Here is a 17,025-nt window from a genome sequence, read left to right as displayed (position 1 = left end):
TGTGTGCTAGCTGGTACCAAGTTTCAGAAGCTATATAAGCTATTTTCTAACTGCATGTTTTGCTCTGGTTTCCAAGGAAAGCAGTCACATTTTGTTTTCATACACGTTTGTTTAAGCCTTTGATGACCTCCCACAATTTGTACTATGACAAGTCTTAAAAGTGCTTTTCCTAGTTAAATCCTGCTTTTACAACCATCTTCCTTCCCTATTGCACTCAGTTTTTCCTTAGCTATATGTTAAAGCACCGAACTCTCACAGAACTCCTGGTTATAAATTCAGCACAGGTTTCATGACTATCTTAATTTTGCTTCTAATGAAGTTTCATGTTTAGTAACATTTTCTTTTTATATGTCAATCACTTAATTCTGTCAGTTTGTATCACAAAGCAGTCATAAAATATTTTAAGAAACATTAATCTTCCTTGCAATCAGGAAAGCAAACCGAGTTTTGGGAATATGATTTCAAGTTGATGCAGACACTTCAAATGAATGGTCTTTTTTAGCATCATTACGTCAATCTACTACGCTTTGTAAAGCATAATTAAATGTTATGCAGCTGACTAGAGAGGTGCTACATCTTCCCCTGACTTCAAATCTTCAGGTTATAATCAATAAAGCCAGACTGTTCATCTAAGAATAGTTTTAATTTTTTCCTACTTGATCAGTAATTGATATTTGCATCCCCTTTATTTTTAAATGAAATGTCAAGTATTTATGCTGTTTACTACAACATATGGCAACTTATTGCAGATGTTCAACTTGAAAGAGAAATTCTTAGCTTGGAATAAAAAAAGCAAGTAATGAAAATTGACTCCAGTATTCCTAAAGCAATTAGGATTATGCTTTCCTGCATTGTTTCACAACTCATTTCAAACTTCAGCTGTTGAGCAAGATTATAGCACTTCTGTAAATTCCAGATCAAAAGAAGAACCTCAAGTGACAGAAGTGTAAACTTGTTGGCCAGTACAAAAATCTCACCACTAACAGCTCCTACACTAACTCATCTTGGTTGAAAATGTGTTGGTTGTATTCAGTTGCAAAATTCTTGGCTACTACAGGCCTGGGACTGGACTAGTTGTAGCTGCATAAAGGTTTAAACACATACAGAAGAGAAAGACAGTACAACTTGCCTGGCATTTACAATTTGTCTAGGTACGTCTTATATATGAAGTCTATATTATACTATTCATAGGCTTGTATTCAAGCTGGATTTGCTGCAGATGTTGTATTCACATTTTTGCAGTGAAAAAAATCAGTGCTACTGTGAGATTGCATTTTATTAAGTGCCCCATAAAAAAATGATTTCAGAACACAGGAACCCATTACTCATATTACACACTTCTCATCAAGAGTTACATGCTGTAAGATCCCACTTCAATAGCATTAAAAGCCATCTCCTACATGCACTACTCAAGCCTTCAAAGCAGGAACGCAAGTAATCTCCAATTCTTATTTCCCTGGCAACTGTGCTCTGAAGACAATGGCTTATGATTCACAGTTCTAGAAAATCTTGGGAAGCTTGCTCTTGTGGCCCATGGTAAAGGTTCTCTTGCTCACATGCAGTATCCTGTGGGGTGCTCCACCAGCCCACTGTCCCACTAAAATAATGTAGCCACCAAGAAATTCAATAAGCTGCCTGCTCAAGAAAGCAAGGAAAATGCTAGTACCAGTTCTACCCTTTGTTGCTCTTCTGAAAGGATCTCCCTTTCCTAAGAAAGAGGAGTTGGAGTGATCACACTATAATGAACTTGTCCATTCTTCCTCATCCTTATGATTAAGCCATAAGTGACTATCCAGGGTTTGACCAAGACTGCAGGAGACATGGAACAGGGGTACAGCACCTATTAACAGTTCCTCCATCTGCTTGGGGCAGCATGTGAAAAGCCACTGGAAACTGCAGGAACACTGATTAGCCCTGTAACTCTTGCACATTCCTGACAGGAGCAATACTTCACACCAGAGTTTAATAGTTAATCTGTCCAAAGTGAGGAGGACAGGTCCCACACAGAGGTGCTACTGTTATAGCTGGGTACAAGTTTCTGAAAAACAACTCAATCTTCTGAAGCCTCTGTTCACCCTCCCTGTCAAGACAAGCCCTGAAACAGTGCTGTGCTCCCCCTGAACATAGCTCAGGACAAGAGATCCTTCGAGCACAACTTGTCAGGACCCTCTTCTTAATCCCTAAGGAGAAACTACCAGCTTGCCCTCTCCAGCACTATGGGGACAGAGGTAGTCAAGATATCTGCCTGCAAAGACAGGGTGACCCACCAGTTGGATTGTAATGCTTAAACACAGCTGTATCAAAGGGTCAACCCTGCTCTGTGGGTATTGTATGAACTGGGAAGAAGAGATGGCATGATGAAAGATGACAGTATGATTTCAAGCCTCCATAATTCCCACTCATTTTGTCTAGCTTCTGGTACACTCCTCACCAAAGAATCTTATGATGGGACAAAAAGCCCAAGGCATGTTTGCCCTAAGTGTTGAGAGATTGCTGCATACTAAGTCTCTACGTGGAATCCGTTAATGTGCAAAACTGGAAAGCATCTGGCTCAAGGACACAGCTATTTCAGTCAGATAACACCATCCTTAAATCTTTAAATAGCTGTCCTAAAGCTTAAATTTTATCTATATTTCTGTAGGTAGTTGTGATAATATAGCACTCGCTTCCAAGATGACACTGATCTTATGCTCTGTTTAACTACTGATATGGCATACCTGAAGGCACACCTGTTGAATTAATTCAGAATGTATTATGTGACTAGTTACAGGAAAATTCTCTAACATCCCAACACAACTATTATTTATCTGAGATACCTACGCCTTCTAGTCTGAAACCTGTTTATGACCATCCTTCTCTACCCTCCCCCCTCCATTTGACAACGCCATGCAACCAGTCAAACGCAAACTTCATCATCTCAAGGATTTTAATAGCACTGGCCAATTTAGAATAATAAAAACAAGTAGAAATAAAGTCATAGTAAAGGCAAAAATAACAAGATAACATAGGAAGTATTCATTCCTGCTAATTTAATGAGGTAGCAAGCTGACTAACTTATGGGGCTGAATTTTCATTTTCAATAATTTCTTAGCAGCAGAGAATAATTTTTGCAGATTCATTAAGAAAGCTGCTTTCAGATGAAGTACCTAAGCAGAAAGGAAGGAAAAAGATAATCATCAGGTAGCTTTGAAGCCAATATTTACTTTCTACTTGGACTGACACCAAATTAAGGTAATTCTGCTTAAATTCATTGTTCAAACAAGCAGAATGCTCCTCTGCTGAAGACTGGCTGTCTTGCTGTAACTTAGGAAAAACTTGCCCCAGGAATCTGATTAGATCGATAATTTATGTGGCTGCACATGGAATGTAGGCAAGACAACCAAAGAATCAAAAGTGAAGATCTGCCAAAGGATCAGTTTATAGCTGCTAGTACCCTGTTATTAATTACATGATCGATGCCTGCAGAACTATCTGGCCTCCCAACAGACATGGTTTAGACGGCATCAGTGCCCACTGATCCCAGCCAGGATCAGGGCAGGATTGCTGCAGTTACCTCTGTTTTAGGGATCAACCCAAATCCTACCAAATTCACTTGGAGCTTCTCTTCCGACTTCAATTCCAGTTACAGCGAGCATTTAATTGGGCTAATAACCCCAAAAGCAAATGAAGACTCAGTGAGATCAAAATTCCTGATCACTGTCCATAACTGGACTAAAGTAAAAAGACGTTCTACTTTTGCTCTCATATCACTTGAAACATGTGAAGTGCAGTTTAGGAACATTTCTGAAAGCAGAAGTCTGCAGTTTTAAGGTAACTTTTCCACTTAAAAGATGATTCATTATTAAAAACAGGTCTGTACCATCTTCAGTAACAAAAAAAAGCTATAAAAATAGAGATTTGAAAATAGACTGAATTCACATGTACTAGGTACCATTTATAGTGTAAAATTGGTTTTCAGTTTATGAAAAATATCTTTCCTTAAAAAAAAAAGCACAGGCTTACAATTATCACTAAGAAGGTCCACAGAATTCCTTCAGTACCTATTAAACATTATACTCTAGGCTTTTTGACAGGTGGGTCCTGCAGGCTGAATTTAGGAATTTCACATGAAGAAGCAAAAGGAATTCTTTTGGCTGACACCTTCTTCCCAATTGTTTCAATCTGAAAGAGAAAACACATTTAGGAAGTGAGTATGGCAAGCTAAACAAAATCCTGGAAGCCTATGAGGAATCCACAAACTAAAGCCAGGACTGTGACTACAGTTCATGAACATTAGAGTAATACAAGCCAGAAAGTGCAGTGTGCCCAGGGTTACAGTTTCTGGGACCGGAGTTGCAAAGAGCTTTTTTAAAAAATAGCTTTTCACAGGTGCCTGCTTTGCCTATTTAGAGCTGCATCTTGCCAATTTGAACATTCACGTGCCTCAGCTTCCACAGGACTATCAGTACAAATATCATAAAATATTTCTGGGTATTCAGAAAGAGTGGGTTTTACCTCCTTTGTCTAAAGGTTTATATCCAGTAAATCGAGACAGAAGAAGCTCTTCTCATCCTTAATGCAGTGGAATGTTTTTGAAACAGACTGTGAAAAGCTAAAAGCGGACAACTCTATACAAGAAAAAGTATGTCACAAAGCTGACACACATAAGCCCAGTACTGCAAAATTCAAAGAGTGAGACAGGTTCCCATAACTTTTAGGTCAGACTAACGTAAAAATCAGTGAGGACAGAACTTGTAGAACACAAAACACCAGCTAGTAAAATCGTTCAGATGCCCAGGAGGTGAGAAGAGCCGTAACTTTCCTCTTAAGTAATACAGGTGCAATAGTTTAAATTGCAAAGCATCAAAACACAAAATATCTTAAGTAATAAGTTTAACAGAAATTTAATCAATATATTCTAGACATATACCAGGACTGACTGTTTAAACAACTCTTTTCAGAGTCTGCTGATGTAACCAGGTAGTTGTGTCAGCTCTATGTACCATATTTGCCAGTAACAGCCTCAACCGACTGGTTAAAACATTTTCTACAAACCTGTTCACAGTGTAATAATCACGTGTAGTTTAAGCAGGGGAAAAATAGCAAGAGAGGAAGTCTACGGCCATTATTCAAGTAGAGACAGTACTCAGGAGTACACAGAATGAAACGAAACATCCATCTAATCTGGCTTGTAGATTTTGTTCTGATGGTCCCTGGCTGAGATGATTCTGTCAGATTATTCAGGCAATTCTAGTATTAGTCAAATTCTGTCTATGCTGTAAGTGCTTCAAAGCATGTTTACACTGCTGAATGTTGATGGCATAGGCTGATGCAGCTTGGATTTTAACAGAGCATCAGGCTACAAGAACAGGAAGGTACAGGAGAAAGAGGAGAGCACTAGCAAAGAGGCTTAAGTACAGACAGTTTTAGATATAAATCCTCACTTGAAGAGTTTTGTTTTTTCTTTTTCCCCTTGTTTTTCCTCTGCAATGACTGAGTAGCAAGAGGGAACAGAGAGTAGAAGGAAAATAAATGCATGAATCAGCATCACCCAGCTGATTACCTGGAAGCCAATGACTTGTAGCTCATTGTGAAGATCATCTAGAACTCTCCTACCATCAAAGATAAATGCAGGCTTCAGCATCTTCTTATGAATACGTTCATAATCCAACTCCTGTAAAGGGCAATTAAAACAGATAGGACAGATAAATAGCACAACACTCCCGCTTTGTTTTTTTCAGTTTAATTTGAAGATAACATTTTTACCTTAAACATATCCCATTCAGTGCAAATTACAAGTGCATGAGCTCCATCACAGGCTTCATAAGGATCATTACTTATAGTGACCAACCGAGACACTGTAACGAAGGAAAATAAAATTTTGTTCTGCACACATCTTTAGTACCAACCTGGTGCACTCCTGGTGAACAAGTTGCATTCCTTGCCCTACTCAAACAAGGAGAGTTTCAGGTCACTCACCTAGAGATGTTTCCTGACAAAGACATCTGTCGCTTTGATTTTACTTATTTAAGTGAAAGCGGCTTGTACCTGGCATCTGAATAGAGCCAAGGCATTTGATCGTTTAAATTGAATTCAAATGCCTAACTTCAAACATTTAAAAGCATCTCTAGAATTAGAAGTTCAAATGCCAGCTCTCGCAGAGGTCACTGCCTGTACACAAGCAGCACACTGCAGTTGCTGTTTAACACTCAGTTCACAGTAGAAGAGATTCACGTCTCACTAGGGGCTGCCTTCATCCTTTGACTGCCTCAGCAGCTGTCTAGAGGCAGCCCCCTCATCCCTCTCTAATTCAAGGGTATGTTAAATAATGTACAGCCTTCACTCTTCTTCACAGCTTGTTTTCCTCCATTCTCTTCACCTCTAGAAGCCCTGTCTATCCTTCTCTCCCTTCCCAATACGAAAACAAAAATCCCAAATAACTCCCTGCTCCTCCTCAATAAACTTCCAGTCATACAAGATTACTTTAAAGTTTTCTTGAATTTAAGGGAACAGATTAATTTGGAAGTGATATAGGGGAGGGGGAGAATGCCTTACAGTGAATTCCAGAAATATTTCTTTATTTCTACTTTACATATGCAAGCAAGAACTGAGGCAAGATAGGACTCAGGACACAAAGGAGCTGACAGAACAACACTAGTCTTTCCTACTTCTAGACATTCTTCTTTCTCTTCCTTTTAATTGAGCAGAGAAAGTTCTTTGTGTGTATTCAAATGAATATTTTTCAGAAGAAAAATATACAATAGTACAGAATTAGCATTTATGTATAAAAGCTATGGCGAAAGAGGCAAGAGTTACAGTAATCCTCTGTACTGTCAGCAGCTCTAATCCTCTAGTAAGTGTAGCCAACGGCACATCATTGCCATGGTGAAAATGTGAAAGTGAGTTTATTTTGAGAATCGGCTGAGGGTTTTCTTCTTTGGGGGAGTGCAGGTATGAAGGGGGTGGCAAGAATAAGTATTACATGAGCATTCTTACCTTGGTTATCTTCTGAAACACCTGGATGTGAGAGGTCTAAGATGATTTGTTCCTTAGGTACTTTAGGATCATAGATATGGAGCTTTGCTCCTTCATCCATTAAATACTTGCTAATGTAGATACTGGACGACTCTCTAAGGAAGTGAATCAGAGAACCAGATAGCATATTTTAAGTAACGAAAGCCTTCAAGTGTCATGATACACAATGCCAGAGCTTTTACACCAGCTCTACATTAAACATCTTAGTGGTAATCCATGCCAGCAGCAAACTTGAAACTGAGGGATGCCAAGGAAAGTAATATGAAAAACAAATTTACATGTCTCTTGCTGAATCATACAAGAGAGATACTAAGCCTCAGGACTTCTATTGACTGTAATTAACAAGGCATCAATCGCATAAGCATTCCCCACAAAGAGCAGTTAGGGAGAACTGTATTAAGTTTGAGCTTTACAGGAAAACAGAATTAACCACCTTTGAGAAAGAAAGCTGAAACTTGGGCTTCACATAGCAATTTGGAGTCAGTTGTAAAAAACACTCACATTCTTTCCTGTGGAGAATTCCTGGAAGGGCTCAAAATCTCTTATGCAAGTTAATATGGGCTAGAGTTATCTGCTCTAGCTTCTGAATGATTCAGGTACATTGTAGAGGGCAAGAATCAGTTGTCTCACCCATTTAAGAGAGACTAATGCTTGTTACAAGCCAATCCAGTCACAAGAATTTAAGGGTCCTATATCTGATCTGGTTTTCTTAACACAATTCAATAGGGTGGTTTGGCAGCATAGGTGGCAACAAGTGTAAGGAACCTACATTAATGAACTGAATTTGCTTTCTTACCTTGTGTCCCCAGTATCCTTTTTGAATGCAAACCCCAAAATAGCAATCTTCTTATCAGTGACAGTATTGAACAAGCTGTCAATAATCCGGGAAGCAAATCTTCTTCTCTGATAATCATTCATGTCTATTACCTGAAATTATATAAAACGTGATGGTACATAAGGCTTCCTCATCTAGACAATGTTCACCATGGACTGGAAAGAACTATACGTCCCTCTTGATTTTTAAGGTATTTTCAACCTGAAGTGAGAATTAACAGCAGCAGTCTATGGAACATAAGGTATGAACTAAACAGTACAATGATATTGCTGAACCAGGTTTATTTGAAGAGAAGAAATAAAAGCAGTGTGATTTATGCAATTTAACAGGGTGGTGATGTGTAATGTAAAACAGGTGACAAGGTAAAAGGGACACATATTTCTTCAGGTGTTTTCAAGTGAATAAGACTTCAGTGTTGGAGACCTCTGTCCTCTGTAAAGGCCAGAGAGAATAAGAGTTAGGATTCTGGAGCTGCTCTGATCAACATGTCCTCCAGAACTTGCATCCTGTCCTTCAGACTTGTCTGAGGTCTCCCATGAGTGTGCCCTGGGATGAGCTGCTGACAGTGCAGTGCTCAGGCCACAAAGAAGGGGTTCACACAGTTGCTTATACAGGTGTGTGCATTACATGAGGACTTGACCAACGTGGGCTGGGGCAGGTAGACCTTTGCAAGATGACAGCACTCTCAGGAAGCAGAAGGTGCATGTAAGGGGTTGTACTAAATGAACACTGTACTCTTCACCTTATCCTAACCCTGCAGCAGCTGTTCTTACTATCCTGTTTGTCCACAACTTAATAAGTCACAGAGAAACACTGCAAAATATTGCTCTTAAAACAGAACAAGAGCACACAAAAGCATTAAAAGCACTTTAAACTAGTTTGCTTACATTAACAATGCAACCTTTTAGGCTTTTGTTAAACAAAAAAAACACCTCCACACAGAGCAAATCATAAGTGTTCCTATGCCTCTGAGTTGCTAAGATATGAAGTAGGTTGCATTTTGAGAAAGACCCTTGTGATCTCAAAGACAGAGAACCAAAGCAATTTGGCTTTTTTGTTGTTGTTGTTTGGGTTTGTTTGTTTTTCTCAAGAGAGCATTAACTTTTCCTTATTCATCAGATTATCACTGAGGTAACATGGTTAGTTCCTGCAGCTCCAGGGATTATCAGTTGTCTGCTCACATTTTACATTGAGTAAAAGCAGTAGTTCTTGAAGCAAATATCAAAACCTCTGGCTCTCTCTTTCCTGGCTCTCTCTTTCCTGCTGTGCCAATGCATCCAAGTCCCACACAAGGTTCACACAGTATGTTAGTCTCACTTCACTGATGGGATTGCAAACGTCTCCATCAGGGACTAGGCTATCCTAATGAAGTACATTTTTCAGGAAGATGTCAATCTGAACCTCTTGAGGCAGACAGCATAAAACCCAGATCTTCCTTGTCCCAAGCAATTAATATAAGAGTTATTGTTAGAAGCAAGTAAGTAGGCTGCTGTCTAGCCCCTGGCTGAAGGTTTAAACTATCTGAACAGGATGTAGAAAACAACTGGCCATCACACGGTAAGAAGCTGACAAAAGTTACAGATAGCACTGTGAAGGATGGCAGAGTTTTGGAAGTAGTTATACAGGAATTATGAGTGAGATCCAGCCAAGCTTCAGACAATTGGAAGGGAGTATGAGGGGCCTTTGGGGGAACAGAACCCGGTGAAGCCAATAGAGCCTAAGTAACCCCACTGACAGTAGCACACAACCACGATGATGTAGGTAACGGTGTAAGAAATATTGGACTTCAGTATGGATGTGGCACAAATGACCAATAATGGAAGTAAACATGGGAAGGCTGTTAATTTAGCAGCAGACCAGGATGGAGAAAAGTGAGGGGGAAAAAGGCTAGCCAAAAAGAAGACTGAAAATAAGAAAAGCTGCTAGTAATGTAGGCAAATCATGTGCTTTGTATTCTGGGGGCATCTGCTAGGCAGCCTTGTATTTCATTCGGACAATAAACCAAATCTGTTCTTCTGACCATATAACATATGTGTAAGCTGCTTCCTCAGTCAGCACTGGGAAGAGGGGTGAGATGCCTTCACTGCTAACAGAAAAAACACTTGCTAGTACAGACTGAGCATCCTGGTATTGCTGCACTGGTGCTAAGCCTGAAAGCATCCACAACTTCCTAATCATTCTTAACATTAACCAGGGAACAGCAGCAACCATGTTTATTTAAAAGAACAGCAAGTTTTGCTGAGTTCTTTCAGAAAAAGGAACTGTAAAGGTAGACCCTGAAGAAAAGATCATAAGCTCTGAATTCAAAGTGGACAGAGATAACAAAGTGCAAAAAGAAGACTTGCTTGTACTTGAAATTTTCTACTGCTGCTTCTAAACAACTTCCCAGTCCACTTGATCCAGACAACCTAACTCACCTCAAAAAAGCCTAAGCACCCATGAATATGAAATGCAAGTGTTAGGCTGAGGGCCCTAAAATGTAAACATGATCAATATTAAGGTATCTGTTCCTTAAAGTAGGAACACATTACATGGAGACGGTGCTCAAAAGCACAATGCCTGAAAAGCTGAGAGCTGATAAAACATCACCCCATTAAAAAAAAAAAAAAATAGTGGAGAACTTGTACCTGTTGCCAGTAGCGGGCTACTTCAGGTAAGTTCAGTGCCTCACAGAGGTACACTAAATTCAAGACATCCTTCTGAAAACAGCTACCTCCAAACCCTGAAAAAGAAAGTGGTTATTTTACAAGTGACTAAGGTACTACTCAAACCCAGTCTTTGGGCTCAAATAGTTTTAGGCAATCATTTACATAGTCAGCATTACATTTTTTCCCAGTATTTCACTGATAGCAAATGAAAACTTTAAGGATCTCTCAAAATCCAACTCCTGGACCTAACAGTCTGTTACAGAAGCCCTAAAATCTGCTTCAGGTCCCACTAAAGTTTTAATCCAGTCCCAGGCCCCTAGTTTTTTTATTATTAAAAGTGGGTGGAGAAGCTCCTGGGTTTGCTCTCCCCCTGCCTAGGTATTTAGATGAATATTTCTCAGAACACAAAATGTTAAGATTAGGTTCTTCCCTCCCCCACTCCTAAATGGATATCTAATGATTGCCAAGAACCAAAAGATCACCACAGCTGACTAAGGGAGAACTGAGACAATTAGAGAGATCCTCAACCCCTAGAACTTTGCTTAGAGTCCAAGAGGAACACATTGTACAAGAAATTTTGGTAATATAATTGCTATCTACTTTTCATTTTTGCATAGGCTCTAGAAGAAGTTATATTCAATAAGGTTATTTCAAAGTCATACATCTTGCTAGCATGAAGAGTGTAGCCATAACGATGGGCTTTAGTCTTGTTATGCAAGTTTCAAAGTTTGTTGCACTGATCACCACTTTATTACATCTTACTCTCTGGTAAATCTAAACTGAATTCATCACAAATTAGAAGTTCCCATCACACATTCTTATCTAGAGGCATCTTCCTCAGGCCACTGGCAGCAACTGCCAAACAAAACCACAGCAGTTATAACTGGGAAGACATCTTGGAGAGTACTGTCATCAGTGATGCTTCAGAAAAATGAAGTTGTATCTCTTCCTTCCAATGTCCCAGGCAGGATAAAGCATGCACTCTGAACTCTCAGATTTCAGACTGCCAGGGTCTAGAGCAACCCCAGTCCTAGACATTTTACCAGAAAACAAGTGACTTATGCTACTGCTTTACAGCAATTTTTTCACACACTCATGCTGTAGAAGGTTTTAGCCTATCAGATCACTTAATTCAAAACACTACTAGTAGACCTACTGCACTATTAAACAGAAGCCCAGAAGGAGGGGGAAAAAAAAAAAAAAGGAATTTTTATTTACCAACACTGGCTTTGAGAAACTTGTTTCCAATTCTTTGGTCTGTCCCAATAGCTCTTGCTACTTCTTCAACATCTGCTCCTGTAGCTTCACACAGAGCACTGATTGAGTTAATGCTGCTGATTCTTTGGGCAAGGAAAGCATTAGCTGCCTGTAAATAAATTAAAAAGAGAACTTTATTCTTCCAGAAACCATGATGCCCCTAGATGAAAGGGGACTATTACTGGAAGGATTACTTTAGCATCTAAAGTAACTCTGAGTTACAAAATGGTAATATAACTAGTATAATACATAAATTCCAGTTAATGGGATCTAAGCAAAATAATGAAGTGCTTAACTTGCAGAGCCTGAAATGTTTTATGATGGCAACCAGTTTCTGCACCACTGGAGGTTTCCTCTTTGTAATAAATAACACAGCAATAAAAGTAAAAAAAGGATTTCATAGAAAGTTGATATAATCTATTAGCTCAGCTGAGATAATTAGAAAGGATTAATGCCCTTTGACAGATACTGGGTTTTCCCCAACCTCGCCGATTTTTCCTAACTGCATCTGCATCACTCAGTGTCAGAGAACTTCTGCTTCTGAGCTTCGTCTCATTTACTCCTTTTGCTCATTGCAGACAACAGCAGTGAGTAACACTGACCAGTTTAGAAAGTTCTGATGACCAGGTATTGGTTGTGAGGATTTTTTCTTTGGGCACCCAGTGCTCATAAACAGCACAAAGAGCACGAACAGCTTTCTGTCCCTCTGGAGAATCATCTCCACCGATAAGCACTCTGTCTGGGTTCTTCAGGTCCTTGATGGCTGTTCCTTCTGCGAGGAACTCTGGGTTAGACAGCACCTACAGGCACAGAAACAAAGAACAGATAAAAGCCAAAAGCAACAACCAGTCTTTAAATACACAACTCAAAGATTATGCTTACCTGCAAATCCAAGTTAGGCTTAGTATTAGCATCAAATATTCGACGAATGCTCTCCGCAGCACGTACTGGAACCGTGCTTTTTTCAGTGACAATTTTATAGCCATTCGAATTTTGTACAATGCGCCTGGCACAAGCTTCAATGTATTTCAGATCAGCTGCTCGACCTTTTCCCATCCCATAGGTCTTTGTTGGAGTGTTAACCTAGTTACAAACACATAGAGGGGCAAGAAATGTTACAGGTCTCTTAACAATTTCACCTTGTCAGTAGCTCATGTGTTAAGAATGACAGACATTTACCTTACCAAAGTCCAGCTTGCTTCTACCCCAGAATTATTCTAGTTACCATATCAGATGAACAGCTATTAGCTTTCTAAATTACCCATTTTGTCTTCTAAAGAAAGCTCATCGGCCACTGTTCAAATATAATTTAAACAAGAGCAATTCACAGCAGCTCTGTGGGCCATGGTGAAACTTAGTCCTTATTCTGACAACATCAGTAATTTCTTCACTATTACAGCCAGCCACCTTTTGTTTCCTGTCCCACATCAGGAGTGCAAAAATTCACATAAGGACCTTGCAGCTAGTAAGGCAGTTATGGTTTAAACCCATTCCGCAGTGAAACCTAAGTGTACGGCTGTTGAAAAACTGCTATACTGAATTACACAAAAAAGGTAACATGAGGGAAAACACATCATTTAGATTAAGACAGAGTACCCTTTTCATTACAAACTGAAATAAGAAATGGCAACAATATTTAAAGCACAACAGCATGGTTTAAGCCAAGGATGGGTGGCAATATATAGCCTGCATGAGTGGCAGTCATCCAGCCAAACGGCATTCATTTTAGACTTAACAAATGGAGAAAAATACTATCTGAAAGAGAGCTCTGCACTGAGGTGCCCTAACAAAGAAGAGCTCTGAAGAAAAGAAGACATAAGTAACAAAAATAACTCAACTGTGGCCTACCAAGATGAACAGCAGGGTTGTTTGGTTTTTTGTTTGTTTGTTTGGCTTTTTTGTTGGGTTTTTTTTTTTTGATTTTGCATTAAGAACAACCTTCTGGATTACAAAAGGTCACACTGCTTATGTTTGACAGAATCTTCTTCCTAGTAATGGCAACAACAGTTAGAAAATACTAAAGCCAGCCCCTCTTCCATTAATACATTGCTTTTTAAAAGCTTCTAGAAATAAATAATCTTTGAAACCCAATAATCAGTCTATGATTTTGCATCCCCTTCTAAAAACTCTGTCAACATTATTGAAGTCCCATGGATTTCAGTAGTACACTGCAATCACAGATTTGCTCTAAGACCCCATATCTCTAACCAAGCTAAACATCAACCTCACCATTTTGACTTAGAGCCTGTTAACTTGTCAAACATTCTAGTGGCTACAAGAAACAGATTAGAATGAAATAAAAAGCTTACTTAACTTTTTTCCCACAGTACACAGAAAGACAAGGGGAAAATTGTAACACACTGACATGGCATTGCTAACTGAATTTATATGACAAAACAAAGGCCTCGTCCTAACATTAGAGTAACATGATTTGATAAGAAAGAACAAAGAAAAGACAAACACAACCACCTTGTCTACTCAAACTTACAGAAATAAATACAAGATCAGCTTCTCTAATGGCATCATCAATACTGGTGGAAAAGAAGAGATTTCTTCCTCGACAGGATTCCACCACTTCTTTTAACCCTGGCTGAAAAGAGCAGAAAAAAAAAAATAGCAGTTAAGGTTAATGCAGGTTTTCAGTCTCCCAGATAGAAAGTAAAGCTTCTGTAGATTTACATAGTGGAGAAAAAGCCCTTTCTTATTGAAAACACCCAAAATGATGTTTCCAAACTTTCAGCCACACTGAGTTATTCGCACAACCAGATTTTAGGCCCCAGTTATTCTCACGCTCAATCCTGTTACCATGAGCAACAGTTAAAGAAACACCCATCACATGATGTCAGGTAGATTCAAGAAGTAAAGTCTTACAGCATTCCCCAGGATGCAAAGAAAAAGTTGGTCCAAACTTCCCTTTTGTCTCAGCTACACATTCCATGACCTCTCAACATCACATCTAAAACCTATTCATCACAAAAAAACCACAAACACCACCACAAAGAAGTCTTCCACCAAATTAGCAAGCCCAGAGCCAGCGAAAGAAAGGCAGTGGTGACGCACAGGAGATAAAGACCACTCCTTTTGGCAACCAGTTGCATTTGGACCACACTAAACGAATCATAGCACCACACCCACTGCACAGATAAATCACAGGCACAATTCAGTTATATTCTTTATAGTAGATATTCTAAATACTATGCCACAACACTTTCCCTTCCCTTAACACTTAAACACAGACAAGAGGAGGCGGAAGCCATAGTGTACAGGAGCAATCTTCTTTATTAGAATGATCTACAAAATGATTGAACTAAAACATCGTTGTCATAGATAAAAGAAAAATACATTGTAACCTGGCAGTAAGATCTCCAATTTGAGACACCTATCATGACATGAAATGTTTGATTACGTGCCAGAAAGGCAAAAGTTCATTGGAAGGAGAGAGAGGAAAACAAAGAAGCAGCTTTCTTATGCAAGACATTTTTGCTGTCTCACTTTACAGCAAATACCTACTTAAAAGGAAAACAAAGGTCAGCACAGGCAGAATAACATGTATGACAACGCATCACATCACCACATGTTCCACCTATGGTGTTACTGGGATGCAAACAGAAAGGCAGCCCACCAGACTATTTCTGACACTGGAAAGAAAAAAAACTAAAACAAAAAATACAAAAAACCACACTGTGCAATGACTCAATTTCACAACTGCCTGAACCAATTCTTGGCAGTTTTTGTACATTCTTTGTAAGCAAAGGACACCATTCCAGGAAACAGATGTTGTGAGTTTGTTTTTTTAAAAAACATGCCAAGACTAGCTCTGCTTTAACTCACTCAGTCTAAGGGTTTATAGAAGACAAGTACTTGCTTTCGTGACCTTTCGTCTCACCTGCTAATCTGAGCATTATACACACCTTTCTTTGAATATGTATGACAAAGGACATCTATTCATCTTCATCTAAAGAGCCACAATATATGTTTGGTTTTAAGAGAGGAAAAAGTAAATACATTAGTTTTACAGCAGAAACAGGATTCAGAAGACTTCTTACAACAAGACAGTAACTGTTAGTACCAGGAAACATGCCTTGTGTTTGGGAGACAAGTGAAGATACGTTTTCATTCTCACTAAAGAAAATAATTTGAATCTAGAAAAGCAATATTTCATGAAAGAATGAAAAACAGAGCTACTCTTTAAGGGTGAAAAAGAGAGAAAAATAACAAGGGCTAAGAGACGCAAAATAGAAAAACTGCTTTATGTATATCTCCCAATTCAAGTAATTCTGTAATGAAGGACTGACAGTATGATACATTTAAAATATTTTTTGTCTGACCTAGTCTTCCCAGATGAGACTGGAGGTTTACGATACATGTAAATAAGGAATGACTGTCCGCATCTTACAACATGGTTAAGATGGGCAACACAGATTGGATTTTGGCAGTGTTCATAATGGGAATAAATCTTACATTCATATTGTGCTACAACACAGCAGATAATATTTATAACTGAGTAAGAGGACCATGTTATGATTAAATTGGGTCCCAAAAGAAAGTCAACATGATTTAGCACAACTCACTATAAATACATTTTTACTTACTAAACCCTTCATATATAATCCTTAAATACTTGCTGGCACCAGACATACTAAGTTATTTCAAGAATCTGGTTTAATGAGCAGTAGTGACAAGCAGCTGTCTCAGAATACTCTTTTTGAAGGACATCACTGTGCTATACTTATCAGGCTTCAGAAATGGGCCCTATGGAAATGCCATGTGGTGGGAGGGAAGTAAATGCAACGTTGGCTGGAAAAGACAGCAGCAAGACATGTTTACCTCATAGATCGGGAGCGCATCTGAATTCCAGGCATTGATTCTGGCCTCATTGACATCCACAACAGTGACTTTGATATTGGGACACATCTGTGCAATAACACTACAGGTTGGCCCACCAACATAACCAGCACCAATGCAGCAGATCTTCTTAATTTCAAACATGATTGATCTAGGAAGAGGAGGGAGTGGGGAGGAAGAGAATAAGGAGTTATACATTAAAACACTGGCCAACAATTCATGGAGATATGAGAGAACCAATGACTTGAGATTGTATTGTGTTGCCACAGAGAGGAGCGTTTTCTCACAGCTGATCTCCCGCCCTGCAGTGACTCTCTCGCCCGGGAGGCTCTGGAGCTGCCCCAGGGGAGCGCCGCACACACGGCCCCGCAGCCTGCCGGCGTAAATACCGCCCCATGGGCCGCGGAACTGTCGGTGCCACGGCGG

At 39.3% G+C, this 17,025-nt stretch overlaps 1 protein-coding gene across 3 annotated transcripts; it reads right to left on the bottom strand.

The window, feature by feature from the left end:
• Positions 1 to 4,050: 4,050 nt before the first annotated feature.
• Positions 4,051 to 16,743, bottom strand: UGDH (UDP-glucose 6-dehydrogenase; the record flags this gene model as incomplete). 3 transcript variants are annotated; one of them, XM_080343598.1, is made up of 11 exons in its annotated part: positions 4,051 to 4,161; positions 5,543 to 5,653; positions 5,746 to 5,837; positions 6,976 to 7,109; positions 7,811 to 7,941; positions 10,477 to 10,571; positions 11,716 to 11,863; positions 12,357 to 12,554; positions 12,637 to 12,837; positions 14,243 to 14,344; positions 16,582 to 16,743. In XM_080343598.1, the coding sequence occupies 11 exons, from the start codon at positions 16,741 to 16,743 to the stop codon at positions 4,051 to 4,053; spliced, it is 1,485 nt and encodes a 494-aa protein (XP_080199724.1). The 3 variants fall into 3 exon arrangements, with proteins under 3 accessions (XP_080199724.1, XP_080199725.1, XP_080199726.1); XM_080343599.1 differs by having other exon boundaries at positions 11,722 to 11,863; XM_080343600.1 differs by lacking the exon at positions 12,637 to 12,837.
• Positions 16,744 to 17,025: the final 282 nt, after the last annotated feature.

The sequence above is a fragment of the Nesoenas mayeri genome (assembly GCF_963082525.1).
Source record: "Nesoenas mayeri genome assembly, chromosome: 4".
Taxonomy (NCBI): Eukaryota; Metazoa; Chordata; class Aves; order Columbiformes; family Columbidae; genus Nesoenas; species Nesoenas mayeri.
This window is presented reverse-complemented; position numbering and strand designations above follow the sequence as displayed.